At 58.1% G+C, this 27,907-nt stretch overlaps 1 protein-coding gene across 3 annotated transcripts; it reads right to left on the bottom strand.

Annotated features, from left to right (window-relative positions):
* Positions 1 to 46: 46 nt before the first annotated feature.
* SRC (SRC proto-oncogene, non-receptor tyrosine kinase) lies at positions 47 to 27,219 on the bottom strand. Of its 3 annotated transcripts, none has more exons than XM_021527858.3 (13): positions 27,075 to 27,219; positions 11,239 to 11,488; positions 10,951 to 11,050; positions 10,575 to 10,592; positions 7,189 to 7,287; positions 6,342 to 6,445; positions 5,030 to 5,179; positions 4,622 to 4,777; positions 4,280 to 4,459; positions 4,123 to 4,199; positions 3,596 to 3,749; positions 3,333 to 3,464; positions 47 to 2,997 (listed from the first exon to the last, which is right to left on the bottom strand). In XM_021527858.3, exons 2-13 carry the CDS (start codon positions 11,477 to 11,479, stop codon positions 2,789 to 2,791), a joined length of 1,620 nt encoding a protein of 539 aa, XP_021383533.2. In that variant the 5' UTR covers positions 11,480 to 11,488; positions 27,075 to 27,219; the 3' UTR covers positions 47 to 2,788. The 3 variants fall into 3 exon arrangements, with proteins under 3 accessions (XP_021383533.2, XP_085414142.1, XP_085414141.1); XM_085558016.1 differs by lacking the exon at positions 27,075 to 27,219 and adding an exon at positions 16,825 to 16,843; XM_085558015.1 differs by lacking the exon at positions 10,575 to 10,592 and having other exon boundaries at positions 27,075 to 27,198.
* Between the last annotated feature and the right edge of the window lie 688 nt (positions 27,220 to 27,907).

Below are 27,907 nucleotides of genomic sequence, written 5' to 3'. Positions count from 1 at the left end.
CTTACAAAAGACTGTGTAAAAAATGGTAACAGCAGAGGAGAATGACTTGTAGGGCTTTATGGACCCCAGGAAGCCAAAGAGCATCCTTAGGTGGGGATCCCCTCTGGAGTTTATTGGCTTAAAAAGTAAATTGGCAGACAATGATGGAGGGGAAGCTCTGCATTCCCAGGCCTCCAGGCCATGCTGGCTGTGGTGGCCAGTCCAGTGACGCCAGGTCCCACCACAAGCGCTGCACAGAAACACAGATGGACACACGGACATGTGGACACTCAGCCCCCTGGAGCAGGGCTTCTCTGGGATTGCCTTATTGCCCTCTGCCCTAAAGTGTCCCCAGCACATCTCCTTCACCAGGTCTTGCTGAAAGCCTTAGGGAGTTCATCCATCCCGGGGTGCTCCTTGCAGCTGCTGCCTTCTGGAAAGAGCCAGAGGCTGCACTCGCCTTCCTGTCCTGCTGCACCCAAGGCCCTGCATGTGCCAGACAACCAAAGGCCAGACCTTATCACGTGTGCTTGCCTTCTCTCTTCCCAGCTCCCAGACCAAATCTGGCTTCCACATGTTACAGCTGTAAAAGGTTTCTTCCAGGGATAGGGATTTGTATAATTCAGGCAGAGCTATGGCACAAGCCATCCCTTGGAATAGCTACCATGGGACAGGGTATCTGTGGCAGCTGCCCATCCCAAAAGGCTGCAAACATGGGAAGACCCAGAACACTGAGGTTTGGGGAGTCCCTGCCCAAATGCAGAAATGCCAACACAGCAAACCTGCTAGGAAAGGAAGGGGGGGAGAAAAGGCTCCAACTCCCAAAATAATTTTTTAAAAATTCCATTAAACCAGCTGCTGCTCTTCAAGCTAGTATGTTCTCTCCATACTGCTGAAGAGCCTGTTCAAACTGATTTTAAAAGTTTTACTATTAAAAAAGGAGCCACCAAACAACCAACCATGTACTTGGTTTATAAATAAGTGGCTGGGTCAAACCACACCAGGGCACTGTGGGAGTGAGTGAGTGAGTGAGTGAGAGGCAGTGGCTTGCCTGGATCCTGCTCTGGTGGAGATCTGGGGCAGGGGTTTTGGCCACCTCCTGCCCATGCCTGGCTCCCACCCAGCATTTGTAGGACACTGGCACCATGGCAGGGGCTGGTGAGGGGTGGGTTGGGTCTGCTGCCTGCAAGGAGGCTGTGCCAGAGGCAAACACCATCCTAAAGGTGATAGGGAGGCACAGAAAGCCTGAGGACCGAGAGGAGGACACAACCACTGGCTCCCAACTCCAAGTCCTTCCCTCCAGCACCCCCTGCCCCACAGCATCCCCAAAGCCCCCAACCCTCTCTGCTCCAGGAGAGCATCCAAAGAGCCCCCGGGTCTCTGGGAGTATCAGATCCCACAGAGCAAGGGTCTCTGAGACCCAGGAGGTGAAGGAGTGAAGCTTTGTGAACCACCATGGTGAAGAGTTTCCAGCAGCCACAGGAGAGGGAAAACTGACACATGCAATGGAGTCAAGGTGTGGGATGGTGCAGAGACCACTCAAGGGTTATGTACAAGCAGGTGCTGGGTGGGAGAGGGCAGGGGATGAGCGTTGGGATCAGCCCCACGGGATGTGTGTGGGATAAAGCTGGGCAGGAATAGCCACCCACAGCTGAGACATGGCTGAGGCCTTTGGGAGAGAGCAGAGGGGAGATGAGGATGCAAATGTGGCACAGCACTTCCAGAGGGGGGATGTGGCTGGGGATGCTCCATGGGGACTGCTGCCTGGAAGCTGAGACACAACAGGTAGAGGGAAGGCATCTAAAAACATACCAGGTGGACAAAACCATCTGTGAAAGTCGAGTACTTCCTCCAAAACATTCCCACCCCCAGAACACTACATGGGCCATGCACCCAAGCACCACAGTGGACCTGGATTTGGTGGCAGGGCCAGCCCAGGGGACTCTGCTGGGAAAGCTGGTGGCAGAGCTGGGGAGGGTAGCTGGGAGGTACTTCCCAAGGGTCTGGCTGGAAGACCTGGAGCATATGGTGGGACAAAGCACAGCAGGGTGAGGGCTCTGCTGGTATCCCCAGTCCTGCTCCCCAGAGAGGCAAGATGTGTCCCTTGGAGGAACAGACATAGCTGGAAGATTTGATTGTGTGCTTGGGTGCTCCGATGGGACAGTGTTGGTCACCAGAGCCTGGAGCTGTCACATTTCAGAGTCCCAGAACCCACCAGCCGTTAAGGTCATGGTGAAGCCAGAGGGACCACCAGAGTTCTGCTGTCATCCCATGCCACCACCACCACCCTGGAACATCACCTCGTTCAAGCCAGCCTGGAATTGTGACATCCCTGTGGCAAAACATCTCTACCAGCACCCTCGTGAGAGCTGGAGCCAAGAGGAAGATGGTGGGGAGGGTGAAGGGGAAGGGAAATTTGTGCTGATTTAGAAAGGGGTTGCAGGAGACTGGGACCGTGTGTCTGAGGTGGGGCAATGTTGTCCCTCAAATCCTCCTGGCTCACCCCAGAGCTGTGGGGGGAAAAGTCTCCCAAAACCCAAGTCTCTTGGCAGGAGATGCTCTGCTTGCCCTCCTGAGCTGGCTCTGGTGGTGCCCACAGGCTCCTCTCGCCAGCGCTGCTTCGTTAAACACGGGCCAGAAGTCTTAATGAGCGATGGGCCAACCCAGGGGCTCCCCTGGCTGCACCTGGAGATAGTGCCCTGTCCTGCTGCAGGGCTGCTCCACAAACACAGCCCCTCGGTGGGGAGGCCAACCCTGGGCACCCCGTGGTGAGGACAGCAGTGTCCCTGGTGCCAGGAGGAGCCCCCGTCTATAGGTTCTCTCCAGGCTGGTACTGGGGCTCTGTCGAGGTGAAGTAGTCCTCCAGGAAAGCCTGCAGGTACTCGAAGGTGGGTCTCTCCTCCGGGTCCTTCCGCCAGCACTGGCACATGAGGTCGTGCAGGGACTCGGGGCACTCGGGCGGGCAGGGCATGCGGTATCCCCGCTCCACCTGGTCCAGCACCTCCCGGTTCACCATCCCTGCATGACATGGCATTGATCAGAGCCAGTCCTGCACCGTGCCTGTCCCAGAGGGGACACCAAGGTGTTGTGCCAGGACCCGCCTTAGGGGCGATCCCAGTGGCCCAGGGAGAGAGGGACCCCTGGCCTAGCAGCACTTGTCCCTGTCACCTTGCTCAGGGACTAGAGAGGGACAGGGCAACTGAGTTGCTGCATCCTGGCCAGTATCTGCTCACCCCAGTAGGGCAGGATCCAACCTGGGAAGAGGCAGCTCAGGGGCAAGCACTGGGCATGGACAGCTGGAGTTGGGCACCACCATGGGGACAGGGCCTCTGCCAGCAAGTGCCAGCCCTCACCTGGGTATGGCACTCTGCCCTTGGTGGTCAGCTCAGTCAAGAGGATGCCGAAGGACCAGACGTCTGACTTGATGGTAAACCTGCCGTACAGAGCTGCTTCGGGGGCCGTCCACTTGATGGGGAACTTTGCACCTGGGTGGAGAGTCAGGGTGAGGGGGTGCCTCCAGGGCTCCCGTGCAGCCAGAGCCACGTGCTGGCTCCAGGGACAGCACACCGAGGGACCAGCGGCCACTGCTCCGGTGCCAGCAGCCCTGGGCACGCACCTTGCCGAGCCGTGTACTCGTTGTCCTCGATGAGCCGTGCCAAGCCAAAATCAGCCACTTTGCACACCAGGTTCTCCCCCACCAGGATGTTGGCTGCCCGTAGGTCCCGGTGGACATAGTTCATCCTCTCCACATAGGCCATGCCGGATGCGATCTGTGGGGACCAGCACGTGGGGCACTGTGGCTGACAGGATGACACGAGGGTCCCCAGGGAGAGCCTGGCGCTACTAAAGGGAACAGGCCTGCAGTGGGAGCCAGCTGAGGTGTGGGAAACACCAGCTGCTCAAGAAATGCCATGCAGACTTGGGTTTGCTGGCCAGGGAGAGTTGGCAGCAACAGGAACGGGCAAAATGATGGTCCCAGAGAGCAACCCCGCTCTGGGCTGAGCCCCAGCAGTGGCACCCACCCAAGCGAGGCTGCAGAGCACCCCACTGCCTGAGCAGTGACAGCCACCACAGCCCAGCGAGGGGCTCAGGCAGCCAGTGCCCCCACAAGGAATGAGGGAGGCCAGGGGTGTGCAAACCCACCTGAGCAGCCATATCCACGAGCTGGGGCAGCCGCAGGTACTTGCCCATCTCACCCTTCAGGAAGTCCAGGAGGCTCCCTGTGAGGAAGACCATGGTGAGAGCAATATGGAGGAGCAGGGCCCGTCAGCTGCCACCTCAGTGTCCCTCCCGTGCTCACCCTTGCTCATGTACTCAGTGACAATGTAAATGGGCTCCTCTGACACCACAGCGTAGAGCTGCACCAGCTTCTCGTGTCGGAGCTTCTTCATGACCTGGGCTTCCTGCAGGAAGGCCTCTGGGGACATGGTGCCAGGCTTCAGTGTCTTGATGGCCACCCGGGTGGTGCCATTCCAGGTCCCTGTGGCACAGGACACGCTGCTCAGGACACACGTATGGGGCAGGGGGCTGTGTCCCTCCCCTGCTCCCCCACCCCACCACTGGCTCCAGACTTCTGCCAGTGGTGGGGGACAGGATGCAGGTGGTGACACAGAGGGGACAGCAGGGTGGGAATGGTCCTTACCCATCCACACCTCTCCGAAGCAGCCCTGTCCCAGCTTGACCTCCAGCCGCAGCGATTCCCGGGGGATTTCCCAGGCATCCTTGGCAAGGCCTTGGGTCTGGGGCTTGGATGTGGGGCAGATGTTGGTGAGACGGTGGCACAGGCCGTCAGCATGTTCTGGCACGGCAAGGGACAACAGCAGGGTGACACATGGGTACTTAGGCATGTGATGTCTTTACCCCAGATCCTTCCTGTAAACACCCTGGGGACCCATACCCAAACCCTCACCTCTGCCCTGAGCCCCAGCTTTTCACCACAGTCCCCACAGCTGCTTTGGTGTCCCCCAGTGCAGCAGCCGCCCTGCAGCGAGGGCAGGGACAGCACCCAGGGTGCCACCCAGACCCCAAGGGGACCCACATGGCTACCCACTGGAGTAGTAGGCCACCAGCTGCTGCAGGCTGTTGAACTGGGTGCGGGAGGTGATGTAGAAGCCGCCACTGTCCAGCTTGCGGATCTTGTAGTGCTTCACGTTGAGCCCCTTGGCGTTGTCGAAGTCGGACACGGACAGGCAGTAGGCACCTGAGCACAGGACAGAGGGGCTGCAGATGGGCCTTGGATGGGTGCTCCCCATGGGGTCCCACTGAGGGTGGGCATGGAGGCAGGATTGGGCATGGAGGTGCTGCCTTCACCCAAAAGCACAGGATGGGCAGCAGCAGCTCCTGGCTGCACCAGCTGGCGCCAGGTGGCGGGGAGGAATGGCACACATCCCCCAGCTACAGCCATGCCACACCATCACAGCCTCCAGCTGCCCTCTGCTTGCACAGCAGCTCTGCCAGCAGCCATCCTATGGATGTGCTAACATGGGGAGAGGAGCCAGGCTGGCGGGAGCTGCTGGCCAACAACTCCTCAGTGTCTCAGAGAGGAGCTCAGGGGCAGGTGGGCCCAGTTTCCTCCTGCACAAGTCTGACCACAGGCATCGCTGCAGGAGCCTGGCTCTGCTCTGCCCACATGAGAACAATGTGGTGTGGCCAGGGCCACAGACAGCAGAGGGCAAGACTTATGCTGCTGCTTGAAGAAGCTGCTTCCATCGGAATAAAACAAATAGTGATAAGTTCAAGGCATAAAACCAGAAAGGAACATCAAGGAGCTTTTCCCAAGGGTACACTTGGAGCCAAACGAAAGCAGGTAAGAAACATCCTCAGGCAGTCAAACCTCAAAGATCACAACTCTCACTTTAAGAAGTATCAGACTTGAAAGGACTAAAGTTCCTCATTCCCTCGGCCTGGCTGCCCAGGAAGCATGTGTTCAAGATTTTGTCACTAGACAGGGACCAGGGGAAAACCAAAAAAAACATCTAGCTGGGGGTGTACAAAAACCCACCCAGATAAACCACCACCAACAACAACAACAAAAAAAAACCAAATGGGAAAAGAGACCATCCTGCCTGGTGGTCTTGCCAGAGTTGGTGAGACACCTGGCTTCCACCCTGCCATGAGCTGAAGCACCTCTGAGAAGGGTGCTCACTGGGTGGGCAGTGGTGGGAGAGAAGTGGCCACATCCCTGCAGCCCACAAGCTCAGTGGTGTAACAGTGCCTTTGGCACAGCACGTCACTGCTGATGTGATGGCCACGTCAGCACCGGCTGCCTGGAGACCAGCAGGAGACACTGAGGGGACTCAGGGTACCCCCACACCCCCAGGGAGGGTCTCCTCCCAGCCAGCACCCCCACCAGCCCTGCTCACCTTTCGTGGTCTCGCTCTCCCGGACCAGGAAGGTCCCTCGGGGGTTTTCGGGGTTGAGCAGCAGCCGCTCGGACTCCCGGCGAGTGATCTTCCCAAAATACCACCTGCAGGACAAAGGCAGTGGCTCAGCCCCTGGCACTACTCCCCCACTGCCTGCCCAAGCAGGGGGCTCAGGCCTGGCCCACCCACTGCAGGTTTGGGAGACCAGGGGCTGTGTCTGGGCTCGGGCACCTCGGTGTGTGCCACGTCCCCATACAGCCTGGGCTGGGCATTGCCTCCAGAGGGGTTGGAACCTTCCTGCCACACCTTCAACTAGACCAGGTTACTCAAAGCCCCTCCAAATTGGCCTTGAACACTACCAGGGATGGGGCAACCACAGTGGGCAACCTGTGCCAGGGTCTCATCATCCATTGGGTAAAGAATTTTTTCCTAACATCTAATCTAAATCTCTCTTTTAGTTGAAAAACATTCCCCCTTGTCCTTTCCCAGGCCTCTCTGCCTGTATAAAACATCTCTCTCTTTTTTAGAATTCCCTTTAAGTTCTGGAAGGCTGCAATGAGATCTCCCTGGAGCCTTCTCTTCTCCAGGCTCTCCATAAAAACCAGAGCAAAAGCATCCACAGCCCTGCTATGCCACCACTCACCCCTCCACCACGCAAGCACGCTGCAGCACTGCACTTACGCCTTAAAGAAAGGCTGGTTTGCACATTCACAGGGGAAAGCTAACGAAAAAGAAAATCCCAGAGGGCTTGGAGGCTTCTCCCAGGACTGGGGCAGGGGTGGAGGGGGAGTGCTCAGGGTGTGTTTGCTATCGCTTGTCTATAAACTGTCTAAAAGATGGCAATTACTCTTCAGCCTGGATGGAGTCTGAGGGCGCGACATAGTTACTGGGGATGTAGCCCGTCTGTCCTGTAGTGAGGGAATGAGCCAGCCACCAGTCACCTTCCCTGCAAGAGAACCAAAACACACTCAGTGTGAAGCCAGGAGCCCCCCGGCCAGCCCCTCACCCACCCACAGGCACCAGGGGAGGATGAGCCAGCACAGAGCCCCACTGGGAAAAGGTGCAGCCCCACAGCCCCCAGCCCCACAGCCAGAGCCCAGCCAGGAGAGCTCCTGCTGCCAGCCCCGCCTGTGGCTCTGTTTGGGTGAGCTTCCACTCCTGGAGCCATCCATCCACATATGGAATGCTTTAAACCTGAATCAGGCAGGGCAGACAGCGAGCCAAAATACCTTTAGAGCCACCTGAATGGGAAGGGTATCTGGCTGGAGGCTGGGGGGCATTGGGGGTCCTGGCAGCAGGGAGCAGCAGGCAAGGGGAGGGACAGGAAACGCGACAGAACGATGGCAGCAATTGAAAAAGGAACCACGAAAACCCAAGGGAGTTAGTTAAACACAGGCTGCAGGAAAGAGCAGGACGGGGCTGAGGTTTGGGCAGGGGCTGAGCCCTGCCCATCCGGGGTGTCCAGCCTGGATGCAGCAGGACCTGTCCAGCCCGGGTGTCCCATTCCCAGCCCCTGCAAGGCTCCAGCCTGCCCCTGAGCCTCCTGCTGCCCCAGCGAGGGCTGTGCCTGCACAGCCACCAGGGAGGCTCCTTGTCCCTAAAAACCTGTGGCTGAGCCAGCATCCAGCCCTCCTGGCCCGGGCACAGGGGCCCCAGGCAGTCCCCAGGAACTGCCCTCCTTCCCAACGCTCCTGCTCCGGATGGGGCTGCAAAGGACAACAAATAGAGAAGAACAAGAGGACGGCAGGAGGTGGCTTCCCCTTCCTGTGGACAGCAGGGCTTTTCCTCCCACCACCTGCATCTTCTTGCCCATCAAAGACAGCCACTGAATTCATCCTGACCACAAGGGAGACGAGGCTACGGGAAAAGGGCAGATTCGTGGGAACAGCCCCGTAAGGATACAAGAACTTGGCAGGACAACCTCCACAAACAAGCTACAGAAAAACACCAATAACCTCAGTCACCACTACAAGGATCTCCAGACCACATCCAGACCCATCCCTGACCCTGCAGATGTGTAAACCTCCATCCTTGCTTCAGACTCACCAGCTGCTTGTGACTCGTGCTTTTCCCAGTTAAACCAGTGATGCTTCAAAGCACTGGGATAACCCAGACATGGCCCCCAGCTCCCTGTGATGGTGTCACTTGGTGGAGATGGAGGGGACCTTCCAGGCATCTTTTCCTATTAATAGAGCTGAGCTCTGCCCCTGGAACAGCCTCACAGCAGCCCTGGATGACATTTTAGTTTCTTCCAGCCCCAGCACATCTCGTGGCAGGCAGGTTGTGCTCCTCAGCCAGGGCTATTACCCCGGTCACCTTTACTGAGGTGGCTCTGAAGGGGACAGGAGGCTGGTTGGGCTTCTTTCCCACAGGACCATAGTAAACATCTGCTTGAAAAATGCCCAGCTTTTGACTTGTGGCTTTATTCCAGCTTGGGCTGCAAGTCTACAAGCTGGGAATTCAGCAAAACAAACTATTCCAAAAATGTCTCAGTGGAGAAAAAAATAATAATAATCAGCAGCAGCAAAACAAAGCATTTCAACAATTCCCTGCATAATCTTACCCAAAATATCCCACCACATCCCAGCTGGCTGCCTGCTGGCTGGGAGGAGACTTCTTCCCACTGGAAATGGTAGCACAAGAGTTCTTCTGCACTGGGTGGATTGGGAGGATGACCCAGAGCAGGGACATGAGCATTGTAGAGGTTTTTCATCTCATCCTGAGCAACCCCAGCCAAAACCTGCTGCCACCCTGCAAAGCCACCCTGGCCATGGGCTCCTGCTGTGCCCAGCACCTGCCAGCCCTTCCTGGACTGAACCCAAGTCCCCTCCCTGCAGCTCCAGGGCACTGACAGTCCTGCCAGGGAGTCCAGAGGAAGGAGACATCACAATCTCTCTGTTGCTGTCCCCGAAGTGCAGCAGCCCGAGCTGTTCCCAGACTGTGTGAGCATCTCCGGGAGGTCATGGAGAAGAGTGATTCACCCCTGAGCACTGCACAGACTGCCCAACTTCCTCCACCACCTCTCTCCCTGTGGACATTTCACCCACACAGGCACTGGGAAGGTTAGCAGCTACATCCTGCACCCTCCACCAAAGGACTGCATCACCATAAAAAGCCCTTTTGCTCCCCAGGATGCTGCAGAGCCCATCACAGACAGAGCCTTCCCTCTGACTGAGCCTTTGGCAAATAGTGGTAGAGGGGGGAAAAAGTGTGTGGAAACCCCAGAATTGATAAAAGGTGAAAAGAAAAACCCCCTCATAATATGGACCTGATCTGGACCCCCACAGGCAGAGCTCACTTTGCAACATCCAGACAGCAGAACTCAAGCATGGAGCTCACACATTGCTGAGACTGAAAGTAAGAAGCACCACAACTCCCAAATCAGGCTTTTCCTGCAACGTTGAAACGCTGCACATGCCAGACTTCATAAATGAAACAAACCACCATTAATAAACAGCACTGGAACAATGAGAACAAGGATCAGATTGAAAACATGTTTGTGCCACACTGCCCTGCACTGCAGGAAAAATCTCACTCTTGGGATGTTCCCTTGTCTTTCCAGCCTTTGATTTTGCTGTTTTGGGTGCCCAGGTTGGAAGGCAGCAGTGAAAGGGGAGTAGGAGCTGCAGACCCCCAGGACCCTGTGGGAGCTCCATAGCTGGGGACACTGGGGACATTGGCTCTGCCAGCAGGGCTCTGGACTGTGTGTGCCCCTGTCAGGACAGACCACACATGGGGTTAATACAGGACCATTTTTAGGAGCATCTTCCAGCTGGCCATGCTGCCCTGCACGGGATGGATGTGCTATGGTGACCAGGATGGGGAGCCAACCAGGGGGTCACAGCCCTGCGGAAATACTTGAATCGCCAGAGCTACTCATGAAATATAAAAGTAAAATTAAAAAATGCAAAAGAAAAATGCAAAGGGCAGGGGGGAGGGAAGAGCCAACTGGAAAGAAGAGTGCAGAGGGGAGCCACACATGGACAAGGAAAGGGGATGGGTTCAGAGCCCCCAGGTGCAGACACAGCTCTGGATGGAACATTTCCCCAGCATGAAAAGGGACTCCCTGCTCTGTTCTGGTCATTTAAAGAGGACAAATGCAACCAACCACAAAACCATCTGGAGACCATCTCCTCCCAGCCCTGCTCCATCCAACCTGCCCTCAAGTGGGCAGCAGATAGGCTTTCATCATGGAAGTTATTTATAATAACAATAAGAATGTGCAATACAGACCTGACATCCACTTTTCTCCTGAACGAGAGCATGGAGGGAGAGAAAGAAGAGTCAAGAGAGAAGCTGAGACCACAGACAGCATACAAGCACAGGGAAAAGCACCCATGAAGCTGAGGGATGTGTCCAGGCTAACAAGAGGGAGCTGAGCACGGATGGAGATGGGACTGGTGGGGATGTGGCTCTGACCAGCAGCAGGGTCAGGAGGATGAGGAAGCAGGCAAACGACTGCTTTCAGTGTCAGTGTCCTTGGACAAGTCACTGTGTCTGTGTGCATTTTGGCACATCCCTCTGAGCACCCATCCCTGGGACAGCTGCTCCTGCCAGGCTGGGCTGGGGGCCCCACAGGAGGGACAGAGGTGACAGCAGGGACACTCACGTGTTGTTGACGATCTGCAGGCGCTCTCCTTTCTTGAAGGACAAGTCCGTTTCGGTGCGGGACTCGTAGTCGTAGAGGGCTACGAAGGTGGTGACTCCCCCTGCGACAAAGAGCGCTCAGGAGGGGCACAGCCACAGGGACACTGCCCTCCCACCATCCTGGTAACACAGATCTACTTCTCCCCCAAGCCCAGAGTCCCTCAAAAACCCGAGACGCCAAGCAGCCGGACACAAACCCACCAGAGCACCCGAGACCCTCCCCACCCCGCCGAGCCGCAGCCCCACGGACCGGCCAGCGCCCCGGCACGCTGCGGCGAGGTGACCGTGTCCGAGGTGTTGAAGCCCCCGAAGAGCTTGGACTCAGCAGCCATGGGCCCGAAGGAGCGGCTGGGGGTGCGGTGGGCGTCGGGGGCAGCTGCCTTGCTGGGAGTCTGCGAGGCTGGGTAACCCCCATGGTGGGCGTTCTCAGCGGGCTCCAGGCTGCGCCGGCGCTGGCTGGGGTCTTTGGGCTTGCTCTTGCTGCTCCCCATGGTCCCGGGCTGGAGGACACACAGAGGGCTTCTTTTATTATTATTATTATTATTATTATTATTATTATTATTATTATTGTAATTATTATTGTTTATAATAAGACGTTGTTTCCCAGGGCTCGAGTGACAGATGCCTGCCCACCAGGAAACGAAACAACCCCTGGAATCTGTTCAAGCAGCAGCTGCTGGGCAGTCTGGCCATCCTGCCCTTGCCCTGGGATATCATTGCCCCTCATTAACATGGAGACACCTCCTGTGCAGCCACAGCAGCCAGTGAAACTGCCAGGACACGCTTTGGGAGCAGAGGGAAGCACTCTGAGCCGTGGGAGTGCAGAGCAAAGATGCTGAGCATGGAACCTGGACATGCTGAGACTGTGGCAGCTCTGGGGCCAGGCACCTGCCACAGCTCAGTCCCCACGTGTTTCCTCTTACACATGCGTTTCTACCAGGATGGGGATTTAAGTACTGAAGATGGACCTTTGAAGTCCAAAACATGCAGCCAACAGGATGAAAGTTTAAATCAGGAGCAGTTTCAGGCAGTTTGCAGCTGAGGACCAAGGGATCTCGCCTTTATATATAGTCAAATAGTTTATATATAGCCTTCCTTTCCACTCAAGACCACGCTCTATAAATACCTTCAAGGTAATGACATAAATGAAGGCAGGGAATTATTTGCAATCTCCAAAGATGGCAGGATACTCAGCAGTGTCCTGAAGCTATGGAAGGAAATATTTAGGCAAGATCACGCATGGCAGGAGGGAAAAGGGAGGTGGAGACAACAGGGAGGAGAGTATCTCTGATAAGAAAACAAGCAGGGAAGCAGCAGAGCAGGCAGCTGCTGCCCACAGGGTGCAGACCTGGATGCAGCATCCGTGAGGCTTTGGGAGGGCTCAGCCCCATCCAGCTGAGGGTTTTTCTAGCCCAGCTTTGGAGAGAAGCTCGGGCCGAGCCCCCCAGAGCCATGGGCAGCCCCAGCAGCCTGCACAGCCCCAGTGTCACTGGGGCAAAGCCCTTGGCTCTTGCTCTGGGGAAGCTTAGGGGTGCCAGGCACAAACTGCTCCCTGTCCCCCCCCAGCTCCCCTCCCACAGCAAGGGCTTTGACTGACGATCAGGGCTTATTTCCCAAAAGACACAATTTCCATCTACTGCTTTCCAGCTCCCACACTGCACAGAGCACCAGCAGTGTCCTTGTGTGACCCATGCCGGCAGGCTCAGATCCTGCCACGGTTTAGGAAATGTAATAAACTGATTTTTTTTTTTTTTGTGCTGGGTATGACTCCAGCAGCCACTCCAGTGGGCAGCAGAGCTGTCCTTCCTCCTGTGGAATGCAGGTGATGAGGAGGTACCATGCCTCTATCTGCCACATTACTTAGTCCACCCATATCCGTGCCAGGCTTTGGGGGGTCTCAAACCAAATAAGGGTCAAATAAAAGCTTTGGACTTGCAAATGGCCACTTCTGGCAATCCAGAGGCAGATTCCTGCAGCCAAGGGGAAGGAGTCTGTCCCATAAATAAATGCACTTTAAAAGTTTGTTGCAGCAGGGGAGAGCTAGACCTGAGGAGTGATGACAAGGAGCCCCCACCTCCCTGTCCCCAGCCAGCCCCTTGCTCACCTCTGCCCGGGGCTGCAGCACTCCAGTGGCAGTGCAGGGAGAAAAGTGGGAGCATGGCAGGGCTGTGACCGTGTGGCTTGTGACTCCCCATGGGACCATGAGCAAGAGTAGAGCTGCTCAGAGTTTCCCCTGGAAGCAGTACTTCCCCAGGCAGGAAAACACCCCAGCCAGGGTGGTGGATTTAGCAGCACTCTGGGGACACAAGTGTCCCCCAAGCACATTTTCTGGGCTTGGGTCAGAAAATTATTTATCAGTGTGCTGAGGAAATCAAAGTATAAAATAGTCAATATGCCAGAGATTAGCCAGAAGCAGAGCACAGAGAGGGGACAGGGGATCCCCCAGGCAATTCCCTAAAACAGGGGGGTCCTCACCTTCACACCTGAGAGCCTGTGGGCACAGGATGTGCAACTTCCAGGCATGTCCTGGCCAGGAACACCATGAACTGTGAGTTCATCCCTCCTCGTGCAGCAGTTTGGGCAGGGAGAGCTCCCACCCTGCCCTGGGGTGCTGACCCTCCCCAGCAAGGGCTTTACTGGATGTGCTGGTCACCAGGACACGATGCTCTGACAGGGCCCAATCCAGCTGTCAGGGCTTGGCTGTAGGAGCCAAAGACAAAGGAGGAGGAGGAGGAGGCAGGAGCCCACAGCTCTCTGGGGAAGGGGCTACAGAGCCCCACTCCCAGCTCTCCTGCTGCATCTGAATGCCTACACGAACTGCCTGAAATCTGGCCAGTGCAAAATGCAGGCTGGCAGCCTCAAACTGTGCCCAGGGGCACTGGCAGCCTCACACCATCCCCATCAGAGTCCCAGGTAACTCAGCCAACACGACCATGTGGCTTTAGCCCTGTGGCTCTCCACCTGTCCCCAGGGAGGAGAGGGGCCTGAGAAAACCCTTGCAGCTCCCACATCCCCTTGGCAGCTGGAAAGGAAAGGGTGCAGACTCCCCTGGGAGAAAGCAGGGTTGTGCAAGAGCCTGGCAAAGGAGTGATTAATGACAGCAGGAATGTGCTGTGCACTCAGGTCCTCGGGAGGCACCAGGGAGAGACCCCCCTGCCTCTGGCACAGTCGCCAATGAACCCTTCCCCCTGGAGTCAGAGGACAGAGGAGGAAGTGTGGTGGCTCCCAGCACACCCCAGCAACATCACTGGGAGCTGTGGGACAGCAGCCAGACTGCAAAAAATACCCACTGCCAGGAGCTATGCCGTGTATATGTCTAATAAATTTATGTCTAATAAATACAGCATTTCCACATGCAGCAGGCTGCGGAGATGCTCAGCACCACCAGCATCCAGCCAGGGCAGCCTGGCTGATGCCCGGTGGGATTCTGCCCTGCTGCCGTGCTTTTCACAGCTGACAATGCCGGCATGGGAGGCTCGGCGTGCCTTGCCTTGCAGCAGGGCTGCCCCTCTCGCCCTCGCAAGGCTTGTGCAGAGGGCTGGGGCTCCCTGTGCTGGGCGGGCAGGCAGCTTTCCTGCGGCGGGGATTAGCACCCCGGGCACGTCGCAGCCTGCAGGAACTCCTGCCTTCCGCTCCGGGGGCAGTGCCAGGGCACGGCTCGAAGCAGCCCCGGGCCGAGGTGCGATGCCTCGCAGGGCTGCGCCTCCCGCAGCCGCAGCCGCGCCGGGATGCTCGGGGCCAGCCCGGCCGCGGCTGGCAGCCCCCCGGAAGGCAGAGCAGCCACTCCCCGCTGCCCATGGCCATTCTTACCGCTGCCTTCGGCTACAGCCTCGCCGCGGGGTGCGGAGGGGCTGCCGGCGGACTCGGCTCAGCTCCCGCTGCAGCCTGAGAGGAGAGGGAGCGTCAGCTCCGACACCCTCCCCCCACGGCACGGCTCAGTGCCCAGGGCTGCCTTCATCCTCCTCCTCCTCGCCATCCCCCCGGCAGCTCGCAGCCGCTCGCCCTGATCCCGGCTGTGTGAAGAGGGGACGATTCCCTGCCCCACTTCACCACCCCACTGGCGATGGGAGAGCAGGCGGCTGCAGCCGCCCCAAGCCACGTCCCAGAGTGGAAGGGGAGCACGGCACCCCCAGCCCAGCAAGGGATTTTTCAGGGGAAAAGCAAAGCCAGCTCCTCCAGACACACCAGCATTTCCAGCCCTGTTGCTCCATCTCCGCACAGCCACGACCTGCGGCAGGCATGGTCGGCCACCAAGCAGAGACCTCGTCCCCCGGGAGGAGTCACCTGCTCCAGGAGCAGAGACAAAGCTACGGCACAAACCGAGCACGAGGCACGGGAGCAGCCTGTGCTGCTCAAGCCCTGACTCACCCAGAAAAGCATATTTTAGCTACATTTTTTCAAAAAGGACGGTTTTCTGTCACAAGTGTGAGTGATGGGGGGACCCTAGTGAGCAGCAGCAGCAGCTTGAGGCAGAGCTTCAGGTGGAAAGCAGAGCAGGACATGGGCTCACAAAGCCAGGCCAGCCCCTCACCTGGCTTTGCCACCCTTTCCCAGCCCCAGCTCCTACAGGAACTGCTCCCTCTTCTTCTACAGAATGTAAATTATCCCTCCAACCTGCCCTGCTCACCCAGCGCTGGGGAGAGGCTTCAGCCACCCCCGAGGGGCTTTTGCTCCTGAACAGATGGGATTCAGACCCTACTTCAAGGCCCCAAGCAGTATCCCACCATGCTCCTGTCCCAGCTGGAGCCCAGGTTTCACACCTCATCCAAGGGCAACATCCTGGGTTTCACACCTCATATAAGGGGAATATACCAGTGTCAGCATGCAGGGGCCGTGCCCCCACCACAGGTTTGTTTTCATGGCCTCCCCTTCCCCCTACTAATAAGTTTTGTCACTATTTTTAGTGCATTTGATTAGGATAATGAGTGGGAGATGACTGACAGCCCTTTAAGATGTTGAATGGTTTGTAATTTGTACTTGACAAATACTGGCTGGTAATGATTGCACAGCAGGATGCAGGGGGGAAGCTGCAGCCCCAACTCCAGGCTGCAGCACATACAAATAAAGCTGTGTTGGGTACACACGTGGTGCCTGTGTCCCTGCCACCCAGGCATGCTGTGACATGGCCCACAACAATGATTAGACCAAAAAGAGCCAAAAATGTCATGAGGAAAATCCAAATATGCCTCAGCCTGGGGTCAGCCATGTGCCTGAGCAGCGGGGTGCCAGGTCCGCTGCTGGGGAAGGGCAGGTCCCTGGGTGGATGGATGCACCAGCAACCTCACACTGATTTGACTGTTTGGTGGCTGCAGGTGGCTGCTGTGGCAGCAGCCTGGCACTCCCTGGCACATCTGGCACAACCTGGCACATTCCTGCTGCGCGCTTGGCAGTGGGGCTGCCATCCTCAGCAGCACATCGCTGGCATGGCCATAGCCAGGCTCAGACAATGGCCAGCACTGCCATCCCCACCCATCTCCGTGAGCTGCTGGCTCTGCTTTTGGGGTCTTCCCAGCCTCCATTCCTCCCTAGACACAAGGGAGGGTGCCAGGGCTGAACTCAGCCATGCAACTTGGCCCGGGGCAGAGGCCGCAGCAAGGAGAGGCCAACCCAGTCCTACCCTCTCCAAAAGCAATTAAAAATGAAGCACACTCGGCTGCACACCTCAGCTCGGATCAGATCACGGAACGCCAGGCAGCGGCATCCCCGTCCTCCCCTGCCGGCGCTGGAAATGCCACCTGGACTGCCCGTGCCTCCAACACCCATGCTCCAAGCTGCCTCCCCCCAAAAATTAACTGGCAAGATGGGTGGCAGGAAAAGGCTCCATCCTCTGCCCTACCTCCCCGAGGAGAGATGCCCTGGAAAGGGAAGCGGCAGCTGCCCGGCGAGCCCCGCTCCGCTGCTCTTTGCCCGGATCGCTCAAGGATACAATGGCGTGGTACGGGCGGGCTGGCAGCGGAGGGGAAGCGATTTTATCGCTTTGCAAAGACACCAACAAAAGACACTGACTGGGAGCAGACAAAACACGGCAGAGGCAGAAACCTTGGGAAATGCCGCGACAAGCCGGGGCCCAACACCAGACACCGAGCTTTGGGGAGGGAAACACCTCTGGCAGTAAAGGCACTGTCCTTGGAGCTGCTCCAGAGCCGGGGGTGCTGAGCAGCACTGCCGGCAGCAGGATGGGGGTGCTGGGAGAGGCAGCGAGGGGCTGGGAGCACCAGCACCCACCCAGCGATGGAGGGAGACGAGCTGAGCCGTGCCCTCCGCTCGCACAGCCCCGCTGAGATTAATCACGGCGACTGTCTCGCAGCAGACTGAAAAATGAAGCGGGCGAGACAAAGCAGCCCGGCGGCACCGAGCCCATGGCAGCCGGGGACGGGGAGAGGCACAGAGCAGCGGTCCCAAACACAGCCAGCCTCTCCATCCCCTTGGCACAGCACCAGCCCCTCCCCTGGCCAGGGCCAGCCGGGGCAGATCCGTGCGGGATCAATGGAAGCTGCCCGCAAGGGGGGCCATTAAACCAGAGGTCTCGGGCTGGAGCAGTCAAAGGGCACTTTGTCATCCCCCTGTCCCCTGCTGGGGCTGCCCCTGCCAGCGTGGGGGTCAGTGCTGTGGGTGAAATCCCAGCCTGGTCATTGCTGCCACAGCCACAGCGAGGTGGTCTTTTAATCATCTTAAGGTGGCACCCTGTCCCCTTCCCTGCTCTGCCCTCTGCTCCCTCCCCACATTTTAGTAGGACACACAGCCCCGGATATGCTCGCAGAACAGCTTCCCCCTCTGTCCCAGAGGATGCTCCCGGTTTTGCCCTTTCCCACGGCAAGCATCACAGCTGGGGACCAGCGAGAGCAGCACAGCCCCGGTGCTGTGGGGACAGCCTCGCTGCCCCGGCTCAGCCCACCATGCCTCTGCCACCCATGCACAGCCACTGTGTCCAGCCAGTGACAATTCCTGTCCCCTGCCCATGCCACCAGGCTTTGCTCAGTGCAGGACAGGGAACACAGGCTCGTCTCTGCCAGGCTGGGACCAGCCTCACTGCGGTGAGTCCCAGGAGCTGTGAAAAGGGGGAGCTGCTGCCCCAGCCCCACAGGTGGGGTGTGATGCTGCAGACCCTGTCCCTGCCCGGATGACGCAGTGAGGACACGTCTGGCTTGTACCTGCAGCCCTTCTCCTCCACAAGGACACTCATTTCTCACCTGCACTGATTCCTGAAACAGGAGGAACAATGCAGGGATGCTCACTTCATCTCTCAGCTCCAACCAGGAGGAGCCACAGGCGGTGTCCCCAGTCCTGATCTCTGCTTCACTCAGTGTGTTGAAGGCATCTGAGCCAAGCAGTCCAGCCTTCCCCTGGCTCCCCCCAGCTGATGGAGAGCTCTTCCAGATGAAAGAATGGCTGGAGTAGGGAAGTGCAGCTGCTGTGTGGGGGCCCAGCTACACACTCCCCACAGATATAAGTCCCAACTCCTCCTCTCTGACCCTCTCAACTCCCTTTAAAATTAAGACCATCTTAATTAAAGCTCCACAGCCCAAGACAGCAGAGGCCAGTGCATCATGAAAGGGGAAAGGATAATTAGATCAAGCATCCAAATTCACTCCCCCTAAGCATGGGGGAGAGTCACAGTTAGGAGTGATGCAAAACGCCTCCGAAAAGACATGTCAAAACAGGGAGTTTAAAACACCAAAACATTCCCTGAGAAGCACAAAAGTGCATTCTGGATGTTCATGTGGCCAAGAAACTGGGAAACTCCAAGCATGCACACTGGGAGCATGTAGGGAGCTTGAGCTCTCCCACCCATCACAGGGTCAGCCCCTCCACAGGCAGATTTTGGCTTGCTGGGGCGATGGGCAGTGGCTCTGCCAACATCAGTGACCACAGAGAGCTGCAGGCTGTGCCCCCCCTACCCCCACAGCACCCCAAAACCAGGCAAGGACAGGGGCATCCTGACACTGGGCACCCCCAAGCACCATCCTGCATAAGGCTGGCAGGAGAAAGCCACAAGCCTTATCTCCCTGAAACAGTGCAAGCAGCTGGATGCAGGAAGTGGAAAGTGCTGCACATTGTGCTTGCTGGTGCTGAGCTGAGCACTCAGTTTTAAGCCTTTTCTGCACTCAGAGATGTGAAAAGGGGAGGTGGCCATTGCCACACCTTGTCACATCCCTGTCACTGCATTGCAGCAGGCCTGGGGACTGACAGGACCACGTTTTGGATCTTGTCAGCATGTGGGTGCATCCTTTCTGCACTGTAAGGGCATCCAACAATCACGGAAGAGAAAACAAAGCTTTCTCACCCTGAAGTGGTCCAGCACAGGAACAGGGACCAGAGGGGTGGTGGGATCCCCAGCAGGAGATGCTCAAAGCTGGCTGGGTGTTGTGCAGCCTGACAGTGCTCCAGGTCAGAGCAGGGATGCCTCCCAGTACCTCCCAGCCTGATGTAAGCCTGCACTTCCAGCATTCCCATCAGGACACCAGCCAAAGCCAGGAATTGCCCAACCAGCTCCAGCAAATGCTTTCCAAGGCACACAAAGCCCTTGGCCTGCATTAACCTGAGCTGGCTTCTCCCAGGCAGGTGATGAGGACACCGCTCTCCTCCTGCCAAGTCCAGGAGAAGAAAACTGAAAGAAAATGCTTCCAAGGGCAGGAGTGCCCGTGGGGCTGGGAAGAGACAATGCTGGGCAGGGAAACTCTGATGTCGAACTGGAATGGCACTAGGAGCTGGAGCTCTTGGCCACCAGGACTGCCTGGAGCCATGGGACAATGCTTCCCCAGAACAGCCCTGTGGCTCTGCACTCCTCAAAATGTACTCTTTTAACATTGGCCCCTGGCCATGCTGGCACCTCTGAGCTCCCACTGCCAGCCACTTAATTCTCTAGTTTCCAGTGGCCCATCACAGCCCTGCTCTTCCCATCCTCCTCCAGGCGAAGAACCAGGACAAGGGACTGGCCCCACTGGAGGGGGTGATGGAGACCTGGTGACCCAAGCTGGCCCTTGGAGGAGAAGGGCTGATTTCTCTTCCCCATTTCTGCAGCACCTCTCCCAGCACAGGCAGCCTCAGGCTCCAGGAAATGTGGTTTCCTTCTGCTTTCTGGAAGTGAACATCAAGCCTGGGTGCTCTGGGGGGACAGCTGTGGCAGCACCCAGCCCACTCCATGCCCTGCCTGGTTCCTGGGGAAGGGGCAGGTGGCAGCAGGAGGCTGCTGTGACTCACAGGTGTCTCAGATCCGGACAAAACAGTGGTGCCACCTGCGGCTGCCATGGCTGCAGGGCTGACACACCCATCCTGACCCGGACGAGACAGCAGTGCAGGCAGGCGGCAAATCTCCAGGGCAGGGGGAGGAAGGGGGCAAGGAACGCAGGAGGCAGAAAAGCTCCACATCTGAGCAAGTTACAACCACCCCTGGCCACGCTGGCGTCACTGCTAAAACATTTCCACTTTCAGAGAAACCAGCCCATCCAGTCCAGCCAGGCAAGGAGCTCCAAGGGCTCCATTGGCCCTCCAGGACCAGAGCCACAGCCCCATCAGCCCTGCTGAGGGGTCCTGTAGGACCCCCATGGCAGGAAACCTCCCACAGAACAGGAACTGAAACACTGATGGGGGAAAAAAGGGAAAACGCAGGGAGGGTATGTGGGTATGGGCACCCTTGACACAAACCATGGAGCTGAGAATTGCCCCTCTCCCAGCTGGAGCCACAGGGACTTGGCAGGACACATGCTGGGGTTCACTGCAATGGGAGGGGATGAAGGACAAGCCAAGCAGAGGCCAAGGCTCTTCTGTCACGGATTTCAAGCACTTCCCACTTTGCAGACCCCCGAATATTTTCAAATAAATAAGCAGAATCCCACAGAGCAAATTTATGCTGATCATTTTCCTGTGTTGCTCTGGGACTTTGGGGCTTATGCCCAGCACAAGCCTCCCACTCTGGGGAACCATGGGGCCACCAGCCCTCATATACACACACTATGTGTGGCTGGATGGTCAGGGTCAGCCTCCAGCAATGCACACTCAGCTCCTTCTTTCACCTCCGTGGGCATGGATGGGACTGGGAGCAGGTCCCACACGAGTGAGCACAGCAGGGACTGTGGCTCTGGCCTTGGAACACTGAGGACATCACTGGCAACAGAGCCCTGAGAGATGCTGGTCCCCACAGCCACTCCCATCTGCACCACCAAAACAAAGCATCGCTCAGGATGTGTCAGAGGAAGCAGCCAGGGAGGGTCCTGAGGGGCAGACAGAGATCAGCCAGCCCCAGGAAGCTTTTCCAAGCCCAAAACACTGTGTTGGATTGCCAGCTGCTCCCCGGGTGAGTGGGATGCTCACACCAGAGAGGATCCGGCTGGGAGGTGCAGCCCCTGATGGTGCTCACTATCAACAACCTGAGCAGATGAAAAACAAAGAAAAATGCTGAGCTGGTGTCTTTTATCCCTGTCGCTCCTGGAGCAGAGCTGGGCTCTGCACACCTCTGGCACTGCTCACTGCAGCTGTGGTGGGGAGCAAAGATGGACTATGGGCAAGGAGGGTGTGGCCAGTGACATGTGGACCTTGCACCCTCCCAAGGCATCTCTCCAGCCCTGCAGGGACAGGATGAAGGGATGCAGGGACAAAGGGATGCAGGGACAAAGGGATGCAGGGCGTCTCCTCTGCTTCCCATCACCTGTGGCTCACGGTGCCTCCAGCACAGCCCTCCTGGACCACACATGGGAGCATGAGAGCTGTGCCCATCCCCAGATCACCCAGAGGGCTCAGGTGAGTGTGCACACACCCGTGCACACCCCCATGCACACCCACACCTGTGCAGGCAGCCAGGTGTGCAGTCAGCTGCCCTCCTTGCCCAGCCCACCTTGCACTGGTCCCAGCAGCCTGAGCCTTCCCAGCCCACACCCTTCCCAGCTCAACTGCTCATGGCCTTGGAGCATGGAACTCCTCCTGGTCACAGTGACTTTTGCAGCTCCATCTGCACCCTTCCTGCTCCCGTGTCACCCTCCCTGCCTGACGCAGCAGGCTGCTCACTGGAAGCTCCCTCCCACTGTTCCAAGGATTCCCAATCCCTTTCCCAGCACAGCAGGGCCCCACCAGCACTTGCCCCATGGGCAGGGGAAGGAAAGGGCCCGTCTGAGCAGGGAGTGTCTCCAAGAGCCTTTTTGTGTAGTGTTTTCTGCATAAGTCAGCAAGCACATGCTTCAACCCAGGAACTTCAGAAGCCCAGGGAGAGCACTGCCTGACCCCGCTGCTGCTGGCACTGGCTGCAGCTGAGGATGAGGAAGGTGCTTGTGCTTCATGGAGATCAGACTCTATTTGCCCTGCCTAAGGGGAGGCTTTACCCATCGTGTGTGCATGGAGTAGGGCAGTGCAGCTAGGGCTGGAAGAAGGGGAAACTGAGGCACACGCTGTGTAAAACCTCACCAATCCCAATGACAGCTTCTCCTCAGGTGCTCCTGGGGGAAACTGAGGAATGCAGTGGGAAAGCAAAGTGGAGAAGTGAAACCCAGACACAGCGCTGCGCCTCCAACCCCAAATTACTGCAAAAGGGTGTCCCAAGGTGAGATATTTTTAGGATCAATTTAGCACTGACCTGACCCTCTCATGCTGCCCCCAAAGTGGTGCTTGGCATGGGAGGAGAACACATTGCTCAGGACAGGCTGGGCTTGTTAACCTCTCCCATGGTGGAGGGAGCAATGCAGCAATGGCTTTTATCCACATTGCCCAGGTTTTTGGTGACCAAGGTTGCCAAGTCCAGTCAGGAAGGATAGGAGCAGCTGCACTGGGTGGAAGCTATTGCACAGCATGCAGTCAGGTTTCCATCCATCCATCCATCCATCCATCCATCCATCCATCCATCCATCCTCAGCACAGGGGGCTCAGGGCCAGCTGAAACCTCACAGTCACAAGAGTGAGACCACAACAGGTCAAGCATGGGCTGGGAAACTCAGGGCCAGCCTCTGAGTCTTGCAGCACAGTGAAAGAACCACAGCACAGCCCAAGTCACACATGTCCCTGCACACATGTCCCCCTGGGCTGCAGACCCCAAAGCCATCCCAGTGCCCTCCTGCATGGGCCCCACAGCTGTGAGGTGAGAGCAGACTTGCTATGCATGGACCCCATTTCTTATTTTTTTACTTTAAACACCCAGGCAGCTCTACTCTCCACATTTCTCCAGACAAGCCCACTGATCCCACGTGCCAGCCTATGGATATTTCAGATGCTGCATCTCCACTGAGACCACGTAGAGTTGGGCAGATCTGTTTAAGGGCTGAGTTAAAACCAACGACCCGTCCTGCCCTGCCCAGCAGCCGATGCCCCCGGCAGCCTGGCCAGCCCCCAGCCCTAGCAAACGCCTCCCTGCTCCCAGTGAGAGCAGCCAGCAGATCCATCGCCTGCAGGGAAGTCAGCGCAACACACAGATTTGCAGGTCCTGCTTCCTGGCCCGGGTTCAAACCACATTTGTTCCTGAAATCTGTTTCAGGGTTTTCTTTGCAAAGCGCGTGTGCAGAGCCATGTGCACAGCACCGGTTCCCAACACAGCCAGTGCCAAGGTCACTGTGCCAACCTGAGCTGGGGACCTCCTAAGCACACTCTGGGCAAGTCTGGAACTAGATGATCGGGAGAACTGGAACTAGATGAGCTTTAAGATCCCTTACAACCCAAACCATCCCACGATTCTGTGATGTACTGGACTATCTCCCAATTTGCTGCCCATTTAAGCGAAGAGGAACCAAAGGCTTTAAAACAGCCCCGTGACACACGGCGTGTTTTTTGCTGATGGGTGGAAACTTCAGCAAGACACGAGCCCTGGGGAGCTGGACTGCACCACCCACAGCTACAGGCAGTCGGGAAGAGGAGCTTGGACTGGAAACAGTGACAACCCACTGCGCTCCTGTCCCAGGAACAGCTATGCCCGGGTGGTTATTTCCATCCAGAGGTCCGAGCTGCTCTCCAGGCATGGGATTTGGGGGCTGCCCTGTGCAGGGAGGTGCAGGGGTGTGCTGCTGCCTGACAAGGCCGTTTCCGATGCGATGCCTGCTGGACACATCTCCGGGCGGGCTTCGGGGCGAGACGTGGAGCACTGCGGAAGTGAGCTCAGATGGGAAAGTGTTCCAAGAGATAAAGAAACAAGTTGGAAACCGAGCTGCAAAATAGACAGCACAGGAAACAATAGCACTTCAGATAGGCTTTCCAATTTCTCACAGCCGTGCCAGGAGTCCAGTGCTTTGTCCCAGGGATGCCCTGCTTAGACATGCTGGGAGGAGGTGCAAGCTGTTTGCTTGCTCCTACCTCTTCTCTTTCAAGATCTTACAGGCGTTTGCTGGTTGTTTAAATGAGAGGCTGGAGACCAAGTCCTTCAGGTCTCATTAGATAAGAGTTTAGCTCTGTGATGACTTCAAAGGCCGGGCAGGATCCCACACCAGTAACAGGGAGAGACAGATGGGATTTTGAAGACGTGAGAGTCCCATGGTCCATCCCCTGCTTGCCTCAGTGAGTCCAGTGAAATGATGCTGCTTTGCAGGACCTGCCCGTGCTGCTAAAGGCCAACCTTGTCTCAGGATAGCTGATGTCCCCTCCATGCCACCAAGACAGAAGAGGACCCTCTTGTCTTTGCAGCAGAGCCACCACACTGGTTGGTCACCGCAGCGTTCTCCTCGTCTCATCCCCTGCTCCCCAGCCAGGGGCTGGGATGGCCCTTTCTGCCTCCCCTCGGAACCTCCCTGATTTTCCATCACTCTGGCACAAAGTCATTAAAGGGCAGAGCTATCATTAGGGCATCTCCATCACACAGGGAGCACTGCAAGGCCACTAACGATCGAGACAGGGAACATTGGACTTCCCTTTGCTGCTGCTGCTGTGTAGCCCATAAATAATCCTGTCTTGGGCTGTTTTGGTGAAGCCAGGAGGTGTTTAGAGGAGCCCCTGCCCTGCTGCTCCCAGGTCAAAGCTTGGAAGTGAGAATTGACCCTCGTCTCCTAAGCAAAGGTGTTCCTTCGTGATATATCAGCATTAACTGGCTAATGATTACAGAGACACAGCACACAAGCCTCGGCTCAGACACCGAGTGCCACGGTTTTGCTCTGGGTGGATCTGGAGCCAGCTGAAGCTGATGGCTTAGCACAGGTAAGCTCTATGGCAAAGGTGTCTAGAGCAGCCCAACAGTAAAAATAACAGAAAGGATATTTCTTTAAAGTGCAATATTGCTGATGTCATCCTCCATATCCCCTTCCTCACACCTTCCTGGGCAGCCCTGTGACTGTCTGACCAACACTTGCTGCACGGGGGACCTGGGCTCACATTGAGCCACTGGATTCTGAGGGGCATCTCCAAGTCTAGCAGGGACAAAAGGATTCCCATCACTAATGGCTGGATCTTGGGAAGGTTCGTCACGACTCGGTTCTTGCACTGGTCATGCTGGCAGTGGGTATCTCCTTGGCTGAGAGGAGAGCAACAAAGACCCCCAGCACCTCCTCCTCTGGGAGCACCAGATGGGCAGGAGAAAGAAAAATCAAGTCTTTTGTTACTGCCTTCATGCAGTTTCATAGAGCACTGCTGGATATGTTCTGTGCTGCACAGGCAGGAGCTCACCTCAGGGAACCCTGTGCTCTGCACCCTCCACTGCCCCCAGCTCCTAATGCCCCTGTCTTGTGGGACACCTGGCTGCATGTCACATCATGTCCCTTCCATTGCATCACTTCTGGGGAGCCAGAGGATGGGCCATGGCACACACAGGGAAGCACAACCTGCTCCCTGCCACCTACAACCTTTACTGCTGCTCAACATCTCTGGGACTGGGACCAGGACCACAGTCACCTCCTGGCACCAAGTCCAGGGCTGAGCCCTGGCACACCACAGCAGCCACTGGGGTGAGGAAATGCCAGAGGAGAGTGCACTGTGCAGGGCACAGGGAGGTGGAGCAGATCCCCACTCAGTCCAGCAGGTCTCACACGAGACTGCACTGCTCCCTGACATGATGCCCGACACCAGAGAGGACCATGCCAGGATCAGTGCCACAAGATGCCAGCCCCCTACCACACCTGTCCCCGTGCACATAGCCCTGTGCAGCAGTTCCATCCCTGCAGGTTGCCTCCTGTGTCCATCCCAAGTGGCCCCAGGATGCAGCACAGCCTCTCTGGGCAGTGAGCAGGATAAAACCTCATCCTGACCCCAGTGTGGCTCAGGGCAAAGCCCACGGTGCTCTTCCATGGCACTGGGGGCTGTGACAGTGGGAACACACCACTGCCACCACTTGCAGCCACGCATGGGGGCCGGATTGCCCAGGCTGCAACGAGGAACTTCCCGACTGGATGAAGTCTTAAATCGGAGAAACCAGAGCTCTGCAGCCCCCCAGCAACTGAGCCAGGCGGGCACAGGAGGGGCACAGCGAGGGGCACAGCGAGGGGCACAGGAGGGGCACGACTTGCCAGGTCCACCAGGGCTGGACACTGGCCCCAGAATCACCGGTGAACAAACACAACAAGGGAAGCGGATCACGAGACATCAAAGCAGGGGGGCGATGAATATTTCATGTCCTGGCCTACATACAGCCCGGCTGTCCCCGCCCTGCGCTCCCGGGGGTCCCCCACAGCCCCCGAGCACAACAAAGGGGAGTTGCAGGCAGGCGGGGCCGCCCCGCCGGACCCCCGCGCCCCCAGCTCTGCCCCGCCAGGCAGTGCCACCCCCAGCCGGACCCACGGCTGACCCACCACATCATGTGCATCCCGCTGGACCCACAGCCGCCCCACTGACACCCGGCGCCAGACCGCCAGCATCCTTGCGGGGATCCGCAGGCAGCGTATCCCACGCTGCCGGACCCACAGCTGCCCCACGGCAGCCTGGGCAGGCTCGGCTGGACCCACCGCCTCCTTGCCGAAGTGCCAGCATCCCCGATCGGACCCACAACCGCGCCACCGCGGGCAATTCCCCGCCGACCCGCCGGACTGCTCTGCGGGCATCCCATTGCGGGCATCGCCCCGCCGCCCCGCCGCTCCCCACTGCGGACATCCACGGGCAGACCCTGGGCATCCCCCGCCGGATCCACGGCCGGACCCGGGCAGCCCCCGCCGGACCCCGCCGCCTGCCCCCGAGCGGGGCAGCCCCGCCGCCGCTCACCTCCGCCTGGCCGCGGACGGGGCCGCCCCGCCGCTCGCCTCCAGCGCTCGGCCCCGGCTTTGTCTCCGCGCCGGGGGCGCGGCCGCCGCCCCCCGCCGCCGCCGCCGCCGCCGCCGCCGCGCTCGGTGCCCGCGCCGCCCCGCGCCGGGCCGGGCTCAGCGCTGCGCCGCCGGCAGCAGCATCGCGCAGCGCCGCGGCCCCGGCGCGCTGGTGCCTCGCCCGCCCCCGCTCACCCCGTCTGCGGGGCGGGGGGGAGCACCACGGGGAGGGGAAAATAAAAAAAAATTAAAAAAAATAAAAGAGTAATATGGCAGCAAACCGGAAACGGAGGATGGGGGGAAAGGCAGCAGCAGCCCCTCCCCTCCCTCCGTGGCTTTTTTTTTTTCCAGGGAGAAGGCTCCGGGCAGCCGGGCTCCGCGGGGCGCGCACGGGCCAGGGGCCGCCCCCGCCGCCGGCGCTGCCGGCGCGTCCCGGCCCGCGGCGGGGGAACCGCCTGGCTGCGCCGGGGACACGCGTGGGAGCGGCGGCCGCGGTCCTCAGGGCGCGTCCCCCCGCGGGTGAGGGGCTGGGGGTGCTCCCACCCGAGCCCAGCGCTGCTCGTCCCGGCGGGCTGGCTCGGCGTGTTACCTGGAAGCAGGAGCTGGTAACACAAAAGTGATTTTCAGGAGGCTGAAACCTCCTGGCTGGGTTGCGGTTCGCTTTATTCAACAGCTCTAACACACGGCGAATTGCAGGGGAAATGCTGTTTTGTCAGGTTGTGTTCCTCCCCATCCCCAGGAGGGACACCTCGGCTTCCCAGAGGGCTGCAACCCACGTTCCCCCTTCTCTGAAGT

This window comes from Lonchura striata, chromosome 20, assembly GCF_050655825.1.
Source record: "Lonchura striata isolate lonStrDom1 chromosome 20, ASM5065582v1, whole genome shotgun sequence".
In the NCBI taxonomy this organism is placed as follows: domain Eukaryota; kingdom Metazoa; phylum Chordata; class Aves; order Passeriformes; family Estrildidae; genus Lonchura; species Lonchura striata.
This window is presented reverse-complemented; position numbering and strand designations above follow the sequence as displayed.

Bases quoted from the DNA above. Each gene is read 5' to 3' on its own strand.
- SRC (XM_021527858.3), bottom strand. From the start codon at position 11,479: ATGGGGAGCAGCAAGAGCAAGCCCAAAGACCCCAGCCAGCGCCGGCGC. The intron at 6,446-7,188 runs GTAATTGCCATC...TTTGTCCTGCAG, and splicing joins GACTCCATCCAGGCTGAAGA to GTGGTATTTTGGGAAGATCA. The intron at 2,998-3,332 runs GTGAGGGCTGGC...CATGTCATGCAG, and splicing joins GGGCAGAGTGCCATACCCAG to GGATGGTGAACCGGGAGGTG.